Source organism: Aristolochia californica, unplaced genomic scaffold, assembly GCF_029961685.1.
Source record: "Aristolochia californica isolate CCGP_79_NKW_82.1479 unplaced genomic scaffold, dmAriCali1.0.hap1 SCAF_5, whole genome shotgun sequence".
Classification (NCBI taxonomy): domain Eukaryota; kingdom Viridiplantae; phylum Streptophyta; class Magnoliopsida; order Piperales; family Aristolochiaceae; genus Aristolochia; species Aristolochia californica.
In genome coordinates this window covers 3,126,606-3,146,066 of record NW_027182214.1, presented here as the reverse complement: position 1 = coordinate 3,146,066, position 19,461 = coordinate 3,126,606, and the positions used below count along the sequence as shown (strand labels likewise).

The 19,461-nt window shown below is 39.8% G+C and overlaps 2 protein-coding genes across 2 annotated transcripts; both read left to right on the top strand.

Annotated features, from left to right (window-relative positions):
• The first annotated feature begins 2,067 nt into the window (after positions 1-2,067).
• LOC137966377 (uncharacterized) lies at positions 2,068-2,667 on the top strand. Its single transcript, XM_068812964.1, has one exon. It carries the CDS (start codon positions 2,068-2,070, stop codon positions 2,665-2,667), a length of 600 nt encoding a protein of 199 aa, XP_068669065.1.
• A 138-nt stretch (positions 2,668-2,805) lies between these two features.
• LOC137966375 (uncharacterized) lies at positions 2,806-3,657 on the top strand. Its single transcript, XM_068812962.1, has one exon. The coding sequence runs from the start codon at positions 2,806-2,808 to the stop codon at positions 3,655-3,657; it is 852 nt and encodes a 283-aa protein (XP_068669063.1).
• The last annotated feature ends 15,804 nt before the right edge of the window (positions 3,658-19,461 follow it).

Here is a 19,461-nt window from a genome sequence, read left to right as displayed (position 1 = left end):
GAAAGGAAGGCAAAGTACTAAAACTTTACGAGACATAAACCACAGAGGCCGCACAATCTTGCTACTAAAATTCCCTTTTTTAATGTAAACAAAGGGAACGCATCCATGGCACGATTTGGATTCTCAATTTATCTATTTAATCAAACTTTTTTTATAATTTATTACATGAAACTAAAAATTTTAATCAATTAGATATTCGAGTAATTGTACCCAATTACCTATTTCTCATTTGTTAAATAGAACTAACACAGGTAAGGGTTATTTTGTATCCAGTTACCCGATTACCCGATTATATATAAGAATAATTTTATTAATTTTTATTTGAATTAATATTTGGTTGAGATAAAATGATTCAAATATTTTTCAAGGATTTTATAATATTCTTTTAATGATTTTGTCATGCCTTGGGATGACATTGTTCTTATGCTTTTGTGTATCTAAGTTGATTGTAATTTAATTATTTTTTATTATGTAATATTCATTCTAAGTTGATTGGTGATTACTTAGAATTAATGATGATGATGAAGTGGAAGATGAAGAGCTAGATGGGGTAGAAAAGAATGTAATTTTGAAGATTATGTTTATAGCATTATATTATGAACTTGTCATATGAATTAATGGTGTTTATTTTCTTTTTATGATGGAAAATATGAATCTTTGAGGGTTACTTCTTTAACTCTTATGAACAAATTAATAGTCAGACTTTCATGTTTCTTTCAACTATTTTCTCTTTTAACAATCAAGAGTATAAACTTTTGGGGTGAATAGAACAAGTTCTCAACCCTAAAGAAATTGAACTATCGAACTTGAAAAGATCATTTTGTCCTTTTGTCAAACTGATTGAAATCTCAACCAAAATTTGTGAGAATATACTTAAAATTTTCTTCGTGAGCTGCTAACCACATAAATAATGCACTTCTAAATTTTGGAGACTTATCTTGGTCAAATTGAAGCCTTGAAGTCTTTCTCCCAATTCTTATGGGTCACAATATCATTTGAGTGCATGGGTGAGATGAGGGGCAACCAGCCGAGTCCAGACGGCACGCCCACCACACAGCTCCAGCACAAGAGAAGGCAATGCGCATACGGCAAAGGAAGCACGTATGGCAGCCATTCAAGTTTGGGAAGCAACGTCAGCAAGCCTAGCACACAAGGCTGAACCAGTCGCATGCAAGGCAATGCACCAACAGACGCGCAGAGGCGGGTCGAAATGGGGTTACGTGCGGCAAGGACTCCAAGCGCACGCACGCAGCAAGGACTCCAGGCAGGGCGCGCGACAAGACTCTAGGCGGGGCGCACAGCAAGACTCCAGGCGGGGCGCCTGCGGCCAGGCGCCAGGAGACTCTAGAAGACTTCCGAAGAAGCCAGAAGTGGAAATCTCTGGAACTGAGAGGTTTTCTGGGCACCTCTAGAAATTTCAAAAGGTCAGGGATAACAACCAGGTTTCTGGGAATTTCTAGAGACTTCTAAAGGCCAGGGAGGAGGCTTATAAATAGGATGGGCCTCTCCATTTGTAAAGCATTCTTTGCTCTTCAAAGTGTATAGAGAGTTTTAGCCTTCAATAGAGTTGAGCTTTTCTCTTCCATCTCTTTGGTCTTTCCATTGTCCCTTTGTCTTGCAACGTCGAGTGTGGGAGGTTGGGAAGAAGATCTGAGGCACAAGGAGGCTGACTAGTTCTTAGAAAGAGCTAGGCCGCACGGGATAGATATTCCGCTTGGCTAGACGGACTTAGCCAAAATCTAACCGCGTGACAACTGGTATCAGAGCAGCATTTCCAACCATGGCATCCACAAGTGGTGATGTAGCAGCAAGAGGTATGGAGTCACTCTCTGAAGACAATGTACGTTTTGGTGATTTCGATTCCAGACTTGCTAGCATGGAGAATCAGTTTTCAAGACTGGAGGAGTTCATGAACGACATTGAACATGCCCGGTTACCTGTCTCAGATTTGTTCCAAGGATTTTAGGATGACGTACACAGTGCTATGGCCGTGATGCGAGCCGAAATCGGGATAGTTGACGGAGAAGTAAAGACCATTGCAGAAGAAGTTCAGGCGAGACTCACCCTATGCGAAAGAGCCTTGCGAATGGAAGAGGTTTGCAAGGAGGGGCAAAGATCAAAATTTCGGAGTCGAAAGCCTTCACTGGGAAACGCGATCCAAAGGTAATAGACAATTTCCTTTGGCAAGTAGAACAATATTTCAACGCTTCTAAGTTGACCAGTGAAGAAGCTAAAGTCAGCACTACATCTATGTTCCTTGCAGAAGATGTTGTGCTTTGGTGGAGGAGGACTTCGGGCGAGCAAGGAGATGAAGCGCCGGTGGAAACATGGGAGGACTTCAAGAGAGAACTCCGACGACATTTCTTTCCTGAGGACGTAGACTACCAAGCTCGAAAGGAGTTGCATGCCCTCAGGCAGAAAGGTACGATTCGAGAATACGTCCAAGCTTTCACTTCTCTCATGCTCTGCATTCCTCGTATGTCCGACGAGGATAGGCTCTCTTCCTTTCTGGCCGGGCTAAAGCCTTGGGCTGAGACCGAACTTCGTAGAAGGGAGGTAAAGTCCTTGGATGCAGCCATAGCCACGGCTGAAAAGCTAACCGAGTACGAGCGAAAGTCGGAGGACAATGCTGCTTGGCCAAGCAAGGACAACAGCTACAACAGCTAGAAAAAGAAGAAGAAACCAGAGAAAGAAAGGGAAAGGACTGAACCCAGCGACACCCGCCATACCAATAGCAAGAAGAAGGATGACAAAGGTAAGTCCTTCAAACGCCCTCTTAAATACTTCATTTGCGAAGGGGAGCACATGACAAGAGATTGCCCTAAGAAGAAGTTGTTGAATGCTGCGCAATTCGAGAGCAAAGAGGAGGAACCGCGGATGGGGGCCCTATCCTTGCTCAATGTTGTTCGTTCAAAGGAGCCAAAAACGAGTGTCAAAGAGGCAAGGCTGAACTGCAATCTTCTCTACTTGGATGTCCTCATCAATGGATTCCAAGTTAAGGCCATGGTGGACACCGGGGCTACTCACAATTTCGTCTCGGAAGAGGAAGCGAGGCGTTTGAAGTTCAAGGCTACAAGAGATACCAGCAGAATGAAAGTCGTGAATTCTGCAGCAAGAGAAGTCTCAGGGGTAGCCAAGGCCGTGTCTGCCAACGTTAGAGAATGGGGTGGGAAGTTGGACTTCACCATCGTACCCATGGATGACTTCAAGGTCATTCTCGGCATGGACTTCCTCACAACTTGTAAGGCTTTCATTTTACCATCATTAGGCGTAGTAGGAATTCTTGACGAGGGAGGGGCTTGTATGATCAATGGTTTCAAAACCAATGTAACCGAAAATGTTGAATCAATCAACGCCCTCCAGCTTAAGCGGGGTCTTAAGCAGGGCTATTCCACCTACTTAATGGCCTCCTGTGAGGTGAAAGAAGACGTGGCCCAAGCGATTCCCAAGGAGATGACGAGAGTCTTGAACGAGTTCAGGGATGTCATGCCAAAAGAGCTACCCCCTTGTCTGCCACCAAGAAGGGGAGTGGATCATAAGATCGAGCTGGAACCTGGAGTGAAACCGCCATCAAAAGCCCCTTACCGCATGGCGCCTAAGGAGTTGGAGGAGTTGAGAAAGCAACTAGGTGAGTTGCTTGAAGCGGGGTTCATTTAGTCATCCAAAGCTCCTTACGGGGCATCGGTCTTATTCCAGCGCAAGAAAGATGGTTCTATGCGCCTATGCATCGACTACAGAGCTTTGAACAAGATCACCATCAAGAACAAGTACCCCATACCATTGATTGCCGATCTGTTCGACCAGCTCAGAGATGCCCGAGTCTTCACAAAACTCAACTTGAGGAGCAGAGCGGCTACTATCAAGTCAGGATTGTGGAAGGAGATGAACCGAAGACAACATGCATCACCAGGTACGGATCATACGAGTTCCTTGTGATGCCATTCGGTTTAATTAACGCACCAGCCACATTTTGTATGCATATGAATGAGGTCTTCAAAGCATTCCTGGACAAGTTCGTGGTGGTGTACTTGGATGACATTGTCATCTATAGCTACACAATGGAGGAGTACTTGCAGCACTTGTGTGAAGTGTTTCGAGTCCTACGGGAGAACTCCTTGTTCATGAAGAAGGAGAAGTGCTCCTTTGGCCTAAAGGAGGTATCATTCCTTGGCCATTGGATTGGAGGAGGCCGCATTTGGATGGACGAGACAAAGCTGCAAGCCATCCGAGAATGGACCGAGCCAACCAAGGTAAGAGAACTTCGTAGTTTTCTTGGTTTGGCTAACTACTATCGCAGGTTCATCAAGGGGTTCTCAGCCTTAGCGGCTCCCTTAACGGACTCCTGAAGAAGGCGCAAAAGTGGCACTGGACGGACAAGTGCCAACGTGCTTTCGAGTCACTCAAGCAAGCCATGATGGAGGGACCTGTCTTGCAGCTTGCGGATTTCAGCAAAGCGTTCGAGGTGCATATGGACACATCCGACTTCGCAATTGGAGGTGTCTTGGAGCAGGATGGCCATCCCATTGCCTACGAGAGTCGGAAGCTGAACGAGACAGAACAGCGGTACACAGTCCAAGAGAGGGAGATGACCGTTGTGGTGCATTGCTTGCGCACCTGGCGCCACTACTTGCTCGGGTCAAGGTTCGTTGTTCGAACGGACAATGTGGCGTCTAGCTACTTCCTCACCTAGAAGAAGCTATCACCTAAGCAGGCAAGATGGCAAGATTTATTGGCAGAATTCGATTTCGAGATGTTGTATAAGTCGGGAAAGACGAACGCGGTGGCAGACGCCTTGAGCCGGAGGGCAGACCATACAACCCCTATGGAGGTGAGCACAATACTTGGTGATGACTCCAACACTTCTTCTTGTTTGCAAGGTGTTGCAGCTATCAGCCAAGTAAGTATCCCTATCCTTGATCGAATTCGAGCTGGCCTACAGATAGACACGCAGGCCTACAATCTTGTGCAGTCAGCAGCACTTGGCGAAACTCGGTGGTTTTGGTTGGAGGATAGTCTACTCAAAACCAAAGGGGGCAAACTATATGTTTCAAAGTACGACAACCTGCGGAGTGACCTATTGCGGGAGTGCCATGATACCCTTTGGGCTGGCCATCCGGGTAAAAAATGAACCCTAACACTGGTGTCTAGATAGTACTTCTGGCCAGACATGGAGCAGGACGTGGAAGAGTTCGTTCGCACTTGTTTGGTATGCCAACAAGACAAGGTGGAGCAAAGAAGACCCGGAGGACTTCTGGACCCGTTGCCGATACCCAAAAGACCATGGGAATCCGTCTCCTTGGACTTCATTTTTGGCCTTTGCAAGAGAAATGGCTTAGGCTCGATTCTCGTCGTGGTAGACCGGTTCAGCAAATACGGGACGTTCATTCCAGTCTCCAACAATTGCACCGCCGAAGAAGCTGCTTGGGCCTTCATGGCCCATGTGGTCAAGCATTGGGGAGTGCCGAACACGATTATCAGTGACCGAGATCCACGGTTCACAGGTAAATTCTGGACTGAATTATTCAAGTTGTTGGGCACAACTTTGAATTTTTCTACTAGCTTCCACCCTCAGACCGACGGACAGACTGAGCATGTGAATGCTTTGCTAGAGCAATATTTGCGTCATTTTGTTGATGCAAATCAGAAAAACTGGCCAGAGCTGCTAGATGTGGCCCAGTTTTCCTACAACCTGCAACAAAGCGAGTCAACCAGACAGAGTCCATTTGAACTCGCAACTGGGCGCCAACCGTTTGTGCCAATGAGCATCATTCCAAACGTATCTGGAAAGAGCCCAGCGGCACACCAATTTGCCAAACGTTGGAAGGAGAAGCAAGAGATGGCCAGGGTCTTTTTTCACTGTGCGGCACGGAAGATGAAGAAGTATGCGGACTTGAAAAGGCGAGCAGTAGCGTTCAAGGTAGGCGACCTTGTCTTGATCAAGATGTGGACAGAATAATTCCGATCTCTAGTACCAAGAACAAAGGTCTCATCAAAAGGTATGAAAGACCTTTTCCTATCACCAAACGCATCGGTAAGCTTGCATACCAAGTCCTACTACCAACCAGGCTTAGAATACACAATGTCTTTCATGTGAGCAACCTTAAGCCCTACAACAAAGACCCTGACCTGGGACGTGTTATTCCTCCCCGACCACCCATTGATGTAACTACAACCTTTGAGCGGCATGTAGATTACATTATAGTCGACTGACAGTTAAGCCAAAGGGGGAGACCGCGGCTGACAGAGTACCTCGTCAAGTGGAGGGGCCTTCCAGAAAGCGAAGCAACATGGCATGAGGCAGCCGAGCTATGGCAATTCGAACCAGCGGTGATGGCATACCGTGATGGCACGCAGACGAGGACGTTTGCATTATGGCGGTGGGAGTATGAGACGAGGGGCAACCAACCGAGTCCAGACGGCACACCCACATGCCCACCACACAACTCCAGCACTAGAGAAGGCAATGCGCATACGGCAGAGGAAGCGCGTATGGCAGCCATTCAAGTTTGGGAAGCAACGTCAGCAAGCCTAGCACACAAGGCTGAACCAGTTGCATGCAAGGCAGTGCACCAACAGACGCACAGAGGCGGGTCGAAATGGGGTTACGTGTGGCAAGGACTCCAAGCGCACGTGCGCAACAAGGACTCCAGGCAGGGCGCTCGGCAAGACTCCAGGCGGGGCGCACAGAAAGAGTCCAGGTGGGGCGCCCGCAGGACTCCAGGAGGGGCGCACGGCAAGACTCCAGGCGGGGCGCGCTCGCACAGGACTCCAGGCAGGCCGCACGTAGGACTCCAGGCGGGGCGCGCGCGGCCAAGCACTAGGAGACTCCTGAAGGCGCCAGAAGTGGAAATCTCTGGAACTAAGGGGTTTTCTGGGCACCTCTAGAAATTTCTAGAGGTCAGGGACAGCAGCCAGGTTTATGGGAATTTCTAGAGCCTTCTAAAGGTCAGGGAGGAGGCTTATAAATAGGAGGGGCATCTCCATTTGTAAAGCATTCTTGAGCATTCTTTGCATTCTTTGCTCTTCAAAGTGTATAGAGAGTTTTAGCCTTCAATACAGTTGAGCTTTTTTCTTCCATCTCTTTGGTCTTTCCATTGTCCCTTTGTCTTGCAACATCGAGTGTGGGAGGTTGGGAAGAAGATCCGAGGCACAAGGAGGCTGACTAGTTCTTGGGAAGAGCTAGGCCGCACGGGGTAAATATTCCGCTTGGCTAGACGGACTTAGCCAAAATCTAACCGCATGACAATGGGGGCCATCCAAACTATATTATATAGTTAGTCTTTTCTCCTTCTTCAGTCATTCAATTATTTTGAACTGGCCATTTGAACATTTGGTTCAACGGATTTGCAAAACAAAAAATGATTTTTAGCTTTTCATTTCACCACTACATATTGTAATACTACTAGTTACAACACTCTTTATGCAGTTGAATGATGAAAAATGAAGTTTTCAACATGGCAGATCTTCAAGAGAAAGATGATTGACTATATTTTGAACTTCCTTCCGATGTTCCAGAATTTCATGGTGGATGGTCGCCTAACTCATGATTAGTTTGAACTTATTATTAAGACTCGACTTCAAGTTCGCTTATACTTTTAGTACCAATAAAAAACTTATTTTATTTACAATACATTTGAAAGGAATAGAAAAGTGTAAAAGAATGACCATTAAGTTTGTCTTACTATAAACATAAAAAAAGACCATATATTAACATATTATAAGGATGGTCATAGAGACAAGGAATCCAAATAGCACAATCTTACTACAGGATTCTAAACTTGTCAAAAATGATAATTTTGTGCTAGTGAAGAAAATTATAAGGGAATGAAATCTCCCTTGATTGTTTTTATCTTCCTTCTCAATTCACTATTTTTCTCAAGTAAATGGAGGAGATTTTAGTAGATAAAAGCAACAAACATATAGCTTGTATAAAGAGAAGAATTTCAATTATTTTATAATGTCATTAAAATTAGGGATTTACTTTGTTCAAGCAAGTCCAAGGAGATGGCATCTTTGACTAAAGTATAAGAAACCCTAGCCCATTTGAGAAATAAGTAAATTTTGAAAATTCAAAGTTCTTTCAAAATCTAGAAAACAATAATACTTTATCGTTTTACAGGATTTAAACAGGAGTTGTTTCATTTAATGCATAGCATACTAACAAATTTCACATCCCTCCATTTACGCCCATCTTCTCTTAAAAGAAATAAAGAGCAGGAACTTCAACTTTTGGAGACATCTTGGAATGATGCAAATCCAAGACATCCCAGACATAATGTCCCATAACATCCTATAATATTGCATTGTAAAAGGAAGCGATAGTTTGAAAATCCAAATAATTCCATTAGATGTGCAAGATGTTTTCGTGATAGTAGGGTGTAAATTTTATCTATTTAATTACCCGATTTTTTTTTATCGATTATCAAATAGGACAAAAACCCCTACCCAATTAGGTAATCAAGTGACTTAACCCAATTACAAATTTACCATTTATTAAATGGAACAAAAATGAATACGAGTTATTAATGTGCATTCAATAATAGAGTGATATTATTTTAATCTTTTATATGATCATTTTTTTTAAATATGATTTTTATTTTGAAAATAATATTAATATTTTAATGTGCATGTCTTATTACTTGTTTTATTGTTTAAAACTTGAGTAAATTAATTATATAAAAAATAAGGTTAAATAATTAGGTAAACAAAATAGGTTGTATAAATAGAATATTATAGAAACTAAATTATTTTGCTCCACTTATATACTATTATACCCTTACTAGGATATGACTTAATTTTTTATTTTTAAAAAGGATGTAACATAACATACTAAAGGAACTATTTTTATTTGGCATGTACCCTATCTTATGGAAGGCATCCCAAAGCAAAACTTTAATCTCTATGACTCCTACTCACACAACCTTTAATCTCTAGACCATACTTTAAACTCTACATTTTGGAATATATAGATGTAGCACATTGTACCAAACTATAAATCCTTCATGTGGAAACCACAAGGGTAAAGAGAGGCAAAAACCATCTCTCATTAGGGGTGGACACAGGTTGGGTCAGGGCCTTAACCCAAAAAAACCCAAAATGATAAACCTAACCTCAACCCAATCACCGTTCCCACAACCCCGTCTCTTTCCCGTCCTCGTAAACCCAATTTAAATCTAACCCATCACCGTCCCATGCCCGTAAACCTGACCCATCCTCGACCTGTCTCTACCCCGTTTTATTTTCCCATCTCTTCCCGACGGGTTGGATTTGGGAAAACTCATCTCCTACATGAAACCTGATAGTTTTTTTTTTTCTCCGCCCCATCCTTGATCCACAAGGTGAAACCCAAACCCAGAGTTTTTGGCTTAGATCAGGTTGGATTCCCATGAAATATGATCCGATGCCCACCACTATCTCTCATGGCTTCCGTAGGCACAAGTGTAAGAAGAAAACACATAGTGGGTATCTCTTATTTTTTTCCTCCAAACACAAGAAATAGAGAAAAAGTTGGCTTTTATTAATCCTTATGTAGTCAAGTGAGGTGGGTTTATTGAGGAACCCTCAAGAAGAGAAAAAGATAAAAGGATGGGAGACAAATTTCTATGCAGAATCTCGAGAGTAGTGATTGCATGTCTTCATCAAGAGACTCCAATGGGAGAGGAGAAAGCATCTAAGAGAGGTAGTGGCTTTGTGGGGACATCAAAATGTGACTTATGGGGAAGATATTATGTGGAATATTGAAAATTAAGCAGTTTTGCTTTATAGGGATGACCCATTATCCCTTAGAGGTAGATAAGGTGGGTTGTAGTAACCTTCCTTTTTTTTTTTTTTTGTTGTAGAAAAGGGACTTCAGAAATTCGGATCTGGTCTCTAAGAACTTTTTAATAAATGAGACACTCTTCTACAACTTTTAGAATTTGATTACTATAATTGGAGGTAACCGTTCATGTTTCCGTTTACATTATGATTATAAATTTCATGATGTATGATAAAAATTTGTTTTTTACGAGGAAATCTCTTGTCTATGAAGAATGCCTTATTAGTATCACAACCTCTTTAGTGAGATTTTTATTTGATATGAATAAGGATTCAAATGTTGGCATCAATTATATAAACAAGGATCTTAAGACCGATCGACAGATGTCCAATTAGAATCATCTGTTGGGTTGCGGAGGAAGAGTATAGACCTAAGTCCATCTAGTTAAGTCGACCCGACTTTTAACTTTTCTATTAACTTTAAATTGAATAGCATAAAGCTTAATTTTTTTAATTTACATTTTATTCTTGTCACATACACCTATATTGTTTGAAATTTATGTGAAATATAATTATTATTTTTATGATAAAATAGAGATGAAAGCATTGAGTAAATATATAAGCTTTTTTTAAGGAGACAAAACTATGATGCAACAAGGTTGCCTGGAGTTGAGTCCAACCTCCTTTTCTTGTTGGGTTATTATTATTATTATTAGATCGATTTTTTATTTTTTTTATTTTTTTTACTGAGATCGCCGGGAAAGGCCGGATTCCGTCGAACTGGCCTTTTCCGGCGATCTGAAACGAAGCTTGGATGGGAGGGAAGGAAGAAACGACTGGTAAGGCAGAGAATTAGGGCTTTTCCGAGTGAAAATGTAATAGTTACAGTGGAGTTCGAGTCCGATCGGTGACACGGGATTCGCCCCGATTCTGTACTCAACCCGTCCGACTCTTTCATTCCAGAGCGGATCGGGTTCTCGGGGCGGTTCCGTATCCCGACCCGAATCGGCGACTTCGCAAAACCAAGCAGGCAAACTTTATAACCCCAGAACTTTCATTTCGGCTGTTCGACTCGACTTTTAGTCAGCTACGAGTAGCCGCCGTTATCGACCTTCCCATCTCCGCCACTCGTTGGATTCTTCGACAGGTTCGAGTAATTCTTTCATTGTCATTCGTTCTATCTCCTTACCTGTAGAGTTGAATTACTCAAATCTTGTGCAAGTGTTGTTTTTTGGCTGGCCAAATGCTTACTGGATACATTTGGTTCCTGTTGTTGGTTTACTGCTCTTATGCGCAAGTTTGAATTTAATGGAAGCGCGTGGAGCTTCTGACGTTTGTTTCCTCTATATGCATTGGACTTTTGATAGGAGTCGTAGCTTTATGATGTTAAAGGCTTTTATAATGGACTGAACGCACTAGGCGTATCTGAAATAGATTGGGTTCAGGACATGGTTTTCTCAGTGTTTGACGCAAAGGGCTCTTCATAATGAAGGAAGATACTGAGAAACGTTCAATGTATTTTTCTATAAAAAAATTATTTTATGTGTGTTCTCGTTTTATGAATTTGTATTCCATCTGGCTGAGTATTTGAACTGCACAATCTAATCATATTCGAGATGTTAAAAAGCTTCCTTTGGCTGAGTCCCTGTATGTTTTCAAATGTTTTAGTTGTTAGAGAAGTCCCTGATGAGGCCACACCTGTTAGGAATGTGCGCCCTGGCCTGCAGTGCTAAGTCACTTATACTTTAGATGTCTTCCAGTTATGTGGGACCCCGCTGATCTTGTATGGACCCATTAAGGATAAAGATGTGATTTGCGTCAACTTATATAACTTATTCCCAGATGAGTCTTCTTGCAACAAAAGTTGTATTTGTTGAGTAGATTTGTCGGATGCAAGTATTTCATTGCAAAGTGAGGAAGTTGGGACTTTGTAGAGGAGTTTTGACAGGTATTGTTCATCCTCTTTTTGAAATTTGGAAGATAAGGTTAATATTGAATGGAAGCAAATAAAAGAAAATTAGTGTTTTCATCTCTAAGAAGACATTCAAACAGCGACAGTTAGAGAGGATTAGGTTTTTCATCCAAGAAGGCGTGTCATTAATTGATTGAGAAGCCATTTTAATTGATTTTCAGGGAAGGCATGCATCTTTGATCGATTGAGAGATTTTTGTCAAACGACTGATAGACAAAACAGAAAGCCTTCAAGCAAATAATGGCCACTCTCAAATTAGTTGACTCTGGGCATCAATTGATTGAAGCCTCACCTTCAAAGAATTCATAGCATCATTAAGTTGTTTTTGGATCTCTTCTGGACAAATTTAACTTGTGTTGCCCAATTCTGAGCAACATGAGTTCCAAAGTGCCTGACCTTGTACAGATTAAGCTCAGTAGTACTAACTACATCAGATGGAATCCTATAACTTGAAGTCCTTCTGTCCTACATCAAATATAGGTGTTTATTAGATATTTCCATACTTCCACATCATATGGAAGTATCTTATGTACACCTATATTTGGTGTAAGACAGCAAGGACTTAAATTCTAGGGTTCTAGTTGGGGTTTTAGGTTATGAAGGGAGTGACAAACAAATCAACAGACAGAGTATTAACAACATAGGTAGATTAGCTTAAACCACAAAAATATTATTAAAAACCAGAAACATGCTTAACAAGTGTTAGAGAAAAGAGTAAATGCCTTAGGGATGAGCAATTTTGTCAAATGTGGGAGGGTAAAGGAAACTAAGATTCAATAGGGCTCAAAACAGGTTAAGGAAATAAGGTGAAAATTTCCAGGTCTGTCTACTTTGATTTAGACAATCCAAATGAAGAAAAAAACAATTTTTGATGAAGGAACTAAAGATGAATGTGTATAAGGGAAGGCAACACTTGAAATTGAATAAGGGAGTGCTGAAATAGAAGAAAAACCCTGAAATTGAAGAAAAGTTACTAAAGTTGGGGTAAAACTAAAAAAATTGTTTCTTTTCTTGCTGAAATAAATCTGGGAAGGAAAGGAAAGAGAAATAAGAAATTTGGAAAACAAAAGTAGAAAGGAGGCGTCACACCTGCTCTAGAACTCACTTCCAAGAGAGAAAGAGATTTTTACGCCCAAGCCAACAAAAGTTTGGGCGTAAAGAAGAGAAGAGAGAAGCAAGAGCCTTTTCCAGACTACAGAAAAATGGTAAATTAAAGACGTGCAGGTGGTTGGCTGGATCAAAGTAACAAGTTTAGTTGACATATTGTCTCAAGATACTGAATAAAAAATGCATTTGATTTGTATGAATCACTGCAACAATATTTTGACATTCAAAAAAATGCCAAGGTGTTTCAACTGAAATCAGAATTGCAAACTGCGAAAACAGGGAGAGAAGTTGGTTTTAGAGTACTATAATTACATAAAGGGGTTTTGTAGTCAGTTAGAAGCAATCGAAGAATAAGTTTCCTTCATAGATAAGGTGATGTATTTCCTCCAGGGGCTAAGAGAAGACTACCCTATGTTTGTGCTAACGGTTCTCACTCTGCAGTTACAATCATCTGTATTGCTTCTTACTCTACTGCTTCAACAACAACAATTCAGTACTAAGCAATCATTTGCTGTGACAATGGAGAGTTCTCCTGCATTGGTTACCACTTTTCAGAACCAAAATAACAGCAATCAAGGTTGTAGCCGAGGAAACAGAGGATTGTTATTTAACAAGAAGGTTGACAGGGGTTCAATGGTGCAGAAAGAGGTGGTCAATGTTAGTTTTGTGGCTAGTTTAATCTTACAACTAAAAATCGCCGGACCCTATGAAACTAATTAATATTCAGGGGGACAGTCAATACCTCAATTTTGGCTACAAGCTTACAGAGTTTGTAAATTACTGAAACTCCTGATTTAGCTTGGGTGATTGATAGTGGTATAGCCCAACATTTGGCAAATGCATTCCCACTTTCTTCTTGTTGAATTTCTAGACAAGAAATTAATTCACTAACTTGATTTTAATAGAGTATAATGAGCCTCTATTTATAATAGAGGAAACAAGTAGAATCAGATTTAACTACCCATCTCCCAATTACACCCAAAGTCTAACTCTTAAGGATAAGTCCTAGAATAAGTAAACAGCTAAAGATGAATAGATGACTAAAATCTAAACACAAACACTTCTGTGAGACTTCCTCATGTTAGACTCCTGTAAGATACCACCATATGAATTGTTGCTCTATGAAACTTCTTTTGTTGTTAGAGTCATGCTAGACTCTTCCATACCTGCTCTTAATGCCCCCCCTCAAGCTAGAGTTTATAACTTCAGCTTGCAAGAGAAAAAATTCTTAATCTTCAAAAAAAAGTTATTTATATTATACTCCCCTTGGCTTAGATATTCTGGTCACATAAAATTATATTACCACAACATATGAAAGTATTCATGGTAGATTCTGTCACCGAACTCATTCTTCATATTTTTCTTTCTATTCTCCCCCTCAAGCTGGGAAGTAATGGCAGTGATCTTAACTTGAAACAAAAAAAGACTATAGGAATTACCTCCTTCGTCAAGGTATCTCAAGGATAAGTACTCAATCCGACACACTTTCAAAAAATAAAAAATATGGGTGATATAAAATAAAAGTTGTCGAGACCAACACCTTGTAGATATAATTCATGGACATGGTTGATCTGAAATGTGGGATATCTCAATTATGGTCTTCTTCCATTTATTTAATGCCTTTTGGTTATTAATTTTGGGGCACTAAAATGGTATCTGTTTAGAATATGCCTTTCATGTTGGATAAGATCACAGTTTCTCTTCCACATGCAAATCGTTCATCCCTTGTGCTAGTTTTTCTAAGATCCATTTGAATGATTGGATCTCCACTGATCCTTCTGCTAGAGTAGATTTCTTTCATTACCCTACCTCAAGTCACTGGGATTACTTGGACAGTTGGAGACAACCGTGCACAACCTTGGCTTTGGCTATTATTGGATGGGATATTATGTTTTCACTCTCTTCTATCTATCTTATGGTGGCCAGGTTAGCTATTCAATAGCACGTAGCTAGCCTTTATCTAATGTGTTTTTTTTCAGCTGTCTCCCTGCAGCAAGATATCAATAAACTTTATTGGACTCTTTTGAGCTTTAGAGTTGCTATGATTAACTACCATGGCTGTTGTTCCAGAAGAATATTTATGATTCATGTCTGTAAAATACCTTCCGCAGCGTGCGTAATGGGGTTTCTACTTGAGCAGTTCTTTCGTAGTTGTTGCACCAGGAAGCCACTGTGGCTTAAAAATTGCATTTGAGCCTGCTCAACATTCCAATGCTATTTGGTATAATTGAAAAGGGGACACGTTTCACTTGGGATTGAATACGCTGTATGCACCTCAATGCAACAAATTAATGTATGGCTTTCATTCAGTTCTTGTTAGTCATCTAATTGAAATTTTTTCTGCTTTCAGTAAATCCAGTGCAGCATAATATGCAGTTCTTGTGGACATCTGTTCTAAGGCATGTGAGAATTAGAAAACCTCTGCTGTCAAGATCATTCCTTGAAGATGGTAGACCCCTTCACTGTCCCAGCAGTCGCATGTATGCCTCGACTTCAACCAACTCAGATCATCTGATGGCTCAAGTAATTGGACTGGTGAAGAAGTATGACAGGATAGATGTTTCCAAGGTAATACTGATACATTGGTGCTTTCCTCTCAATCCTTGATACATGATTGCATTGAATGATAACACCTCAAATATTAGAAACTAGCTGTACTGTTGAGACTTAGTGACCCAAAAATAGAAATATGCTGGGTCTTTGACCACCTGGGGTGTTTCTACTTGAAGTCTTGAGTTCAAGTCTCAGGGTAAGGGGTTCAACATTCACTAAATAAAAAATAATTTTTTTTTCTTAAAACATCATAGGGAAAACGCTATTGAAACTTCCAGGCATTATCCCTTCAAATGTCTCACAGATGAAGCTAAACCTAAGAAATGTTGAGTAAAAATCTGAAAAATATTTCAAATGTGTTTCAGTGGAACAAATACAATTTTGAAGTTGCTGAATTTATCAACGCAATCATATTTTGGCAACTTTCAACAGGTTACTGAAACAGCAGATTTCCAGAAAGACTTGTGCTTAGACAGCTTAGACAGGGTGGAGCTTGTAATGGCTCTTGAAGAAGAGTTTTCAATTGAGATCCCAGAAAACCAGACAAGCTTACGTGTTGTGCGGATGTGGTGAACTATCTCTTGACTGAATCAAACTACCAAACCACTAAAAGTTCTTGATCTTTTTTCTTGCACTCGCTGATTCTAGACACAGTTTTGGCTTCTGCATCAATAGAAGTACATCTGTTAATACCAGTTCTTTCTTTTACCCTGAACCTGAAATCTGAATTTCTTTTCCGTTCAACCTCATGCTGATATTAATTCAATTTGAAATTGTATCTTACATGACAAAAGTTTTGTTGGTTTTAGATTTTTTTTTAAAGACTAATTTGCCGTTTTCGATCTGATATTTTATGCTTTCAAAGATTTTTTGCTCAAAATGTAAACTACAAGCTATGCTGTGTCAAGAGTTTGTTTGCTTAATTTACTCACTGTATACCCTTAGCTTCTCTAATTCCATTAATTATTCTATTATCTCAATAGCTAGTAAAATAAAAAATCTGAAAATTAGTAATTAAAATAAATTAAAATTAAAATTTAAAATGATAAAAAAAATGGATATGAAGCCATGTTAACAGGCTTAATGGCCTCCACCCCGCTTAAAGCAAATAACTATTTGTCACATGAAGATGACAAATAACTACATGTGTTATCATTTAAGGAAATGTTTACTGACTCTGGGGTCTATTTGGAACCCCATGGAAAATAAAAGAAAAAACAAATGAGAATTTGACCATTATTATTTTCAAAAATAGTTAGTGAAAAAAAAGAATTTGATCATTATTTCACTAACTATTTTTGCGAATAATGATGGTCAAATTCTCATTTTCTTTCTTTTTCTTTTTTAGGGGTTCCAAACAAAAGAAGAATTAAAAATGGGAATACACTCTAGGAAAATGAAACTTCCATGGAAGAGAAGCAAATGAAACGTTTTCATAAAAATTCTCGAGGCTAATCTTATTCTCCTTCGTTTCCTCATGAGAGCCCATCGATAGGGGCAGTTCCTCGGTAGCCGGAGAACCCTGACTGTGCATACATTGTCCAGTTTAGGGTTTGCATGGAGGTGGGAAGGGAGATGAATCACGAAGTCTCCATACTCATCTGTGATACCCTTTGCCCTGTTCTTCGGTTTCTTCCTCGCCTTCCCTCTCCCATTTTTACATGTAACTCCCACCATTGCTCCTGCCCAGATTACAAAGATATTAGTCTCAAGTCTTCCTTGCCTTGCTTCAAAACCCAAGATTATTACACTCTGATCATCGATTCATACAACCCAAGTTGGTTTAGAATTATCGAAATCAAACGGCATGGGGATACTTGGAGAAGTAGAGGTAGTAAGAGATATATACCTTCGACGGGCCATGCACGAAGTTCATCTTCTCCATTAGAGCAAGCATCACAGAGGACGGTTCCAGTGACCAACACAGACGACAACTTCTCTTCTCCATAACCGGCTGCCTGCACGAGCTCTTCTCGACTTAAAACTAAAGAAAGATCTTGGTAGGATTGTTCATCAATGGTTCTTGCAGAAAGGGAGGAAGATGCTGCCATGAAAATGAGCCATTTTTTTTCCTTCTTGTCCAGAACAGAAGACAACATGAAAAGGGAAGGAGCGGGTCAGTGGCATGATTTATAAGTCTACGTGTTTCAAAAATGCCTCTAGAATTGGTGTAAATAACGATTACAAGCTATGATTTAGATTGTGAAAGTAAGATTTGGTGAACTACTTCAGCTTCGCTCGTTGCTTCACTTAATCACCGAGTTACCGGACTCGGTGGCAATTCAGTTTGGACTCGTTTACAAACCAGATTTTTTTACCTAACTATTTTGACCAAGCTGAGTTAGTTGACTCAACTCCCAAGTCCCAAGCCTGAGTGTTCTTGGTGAAGTTGTTACCTAACAAGGTGTCAAAGTCTAAGTAACTTTCCCTTGATTCAAGAACATCCACCTTTATCCAAGAAAACATTCTCCAACACAATACTAAGGTCCCCCCACATCAAGTGGAACTCAATACCAAGGCACTTAACATTCCCCTAGGTGGGTGCTCCCCCCTAAATCATGTTTGCTTTCAAAGCAACAAGCAAATGTCACATAATTAATTACTTGGTTATCGATCTGCTTATTCCTACATAACTAAGGTTTAATGTCAAGTACTTACAATCCCATTAAACAACACTCCATTTGTTTACACAAATCTTTTAAGTATTTTCAATCAGTTAATTTGGAATTAGGAATTCACTTAATATCTATCAGGTGAAACTCGAACCAAATCACGTCTTAATTCGTTTATTTTTTATTTTTATGAATTTAATCTCTTCAAAATCCTTAGCAACAAAGCAACTGAATTAAGAGAATTTGATTTATTTAGCAAACTCCTATTAACATCATTAGAGTAAGGATTTGACCATTGAAATGAAGAGAGAGATTAAAATTGTGGGAGTAATATTGTTAAATTGGTGCACACATTCCTTGTTCAAAATTGAATTGTGGCACTAATTTAGTTTTGTGAAAGTGAGGGGCATTTTCATTTTTAGGGTCTTCCTTTCTTCCTTCCAAAGACAAGGGAATGTCCAAAGAGGATGATGGTAAGACTTGGTTGGTTGCCTACTCTCCCTTCCTCTTAACTTCTCTCATCACTTAATCCATCCAACTATTGTCTAGCCTTTCATAAGAAGAAAATGTACCACATTTCAAGGATGTTCAACAATTTTTTATCTCTATATTTTCAATCCCTTAAACCTCTCATTATCCTTTAAAAACTTACATATGCTTATGTAATCACCGGCCTCTTTGAATGAACTCGTTAGATGATCCCTGCCATTTGAGTAATTACCCGATTTATCGAAGGAGAGATACTCCTAATCCCAGTATAAGGCACTTAAGTGGATCATATAGAAACCCTAGATGAGATGATACATAGTGTATCAAATCATTGGGAATTACTAAACCCAATTATTGAATCATGTAAACTAGATGGATAGATGAATTAATAAGTAATTAAAATAGGTTTTTAATTTTATAGTTTGTTTTTCATTACCCACCAAGGGATTTTAGATTTAAAATTTATCACCCTCAAAAGATAAGGACATTCTTGTAGTATATGACTCTTGAAAAAAAATGGTGTTCATCATAATATTTTTTTATTTGATTAATTACTCGATTTTATCGAAGATTAGTGGGAAAAATTGATCTAAACTAACCTAGTTTAAAGCATCAATTTTATAATTTGAACACCCTTAATAGATATATGACACCAGTTTGAAATGCTTGATACATATATAGTTACCAATCCAAAATCTTGAATCAAGGAATATATTAATGATTAATTAAGATGGGTTTTAGATTTGTTGCTTGTTTCTAGTTAAAGAGAAGGACATATAATCATAGTAGGGAATTAATGGAATAATTAGTCACATAAATTGATATATATGGATTAGATCCATGCATGTGAAGAGTAGGAATTGAAGGAGAAAAGTGTTCTATGTATGCCATCATTAAGGGCACTAACCACAGACAAAAGACTTAAAAAAATTGGTTTTATCATCATGCTTTTTGTCATCACTACCTTTACAA

Coding starts and splice junctions, on each gene's coding strand:
- LOC137966377 (XM_068812964.1), top strand. CDS start 2,068: ATGCGAAAGAGCCTTGCGAATGGAAGAGGTTTGCAAGGAGGGGCAAAG.
- LOC137966375 (XM_068812962.1), top strand. CDS start 2,806: ATGACAAGAGATTGCCCTAAGAAGAAGTTGTTGAATGCTGCGCAATTC.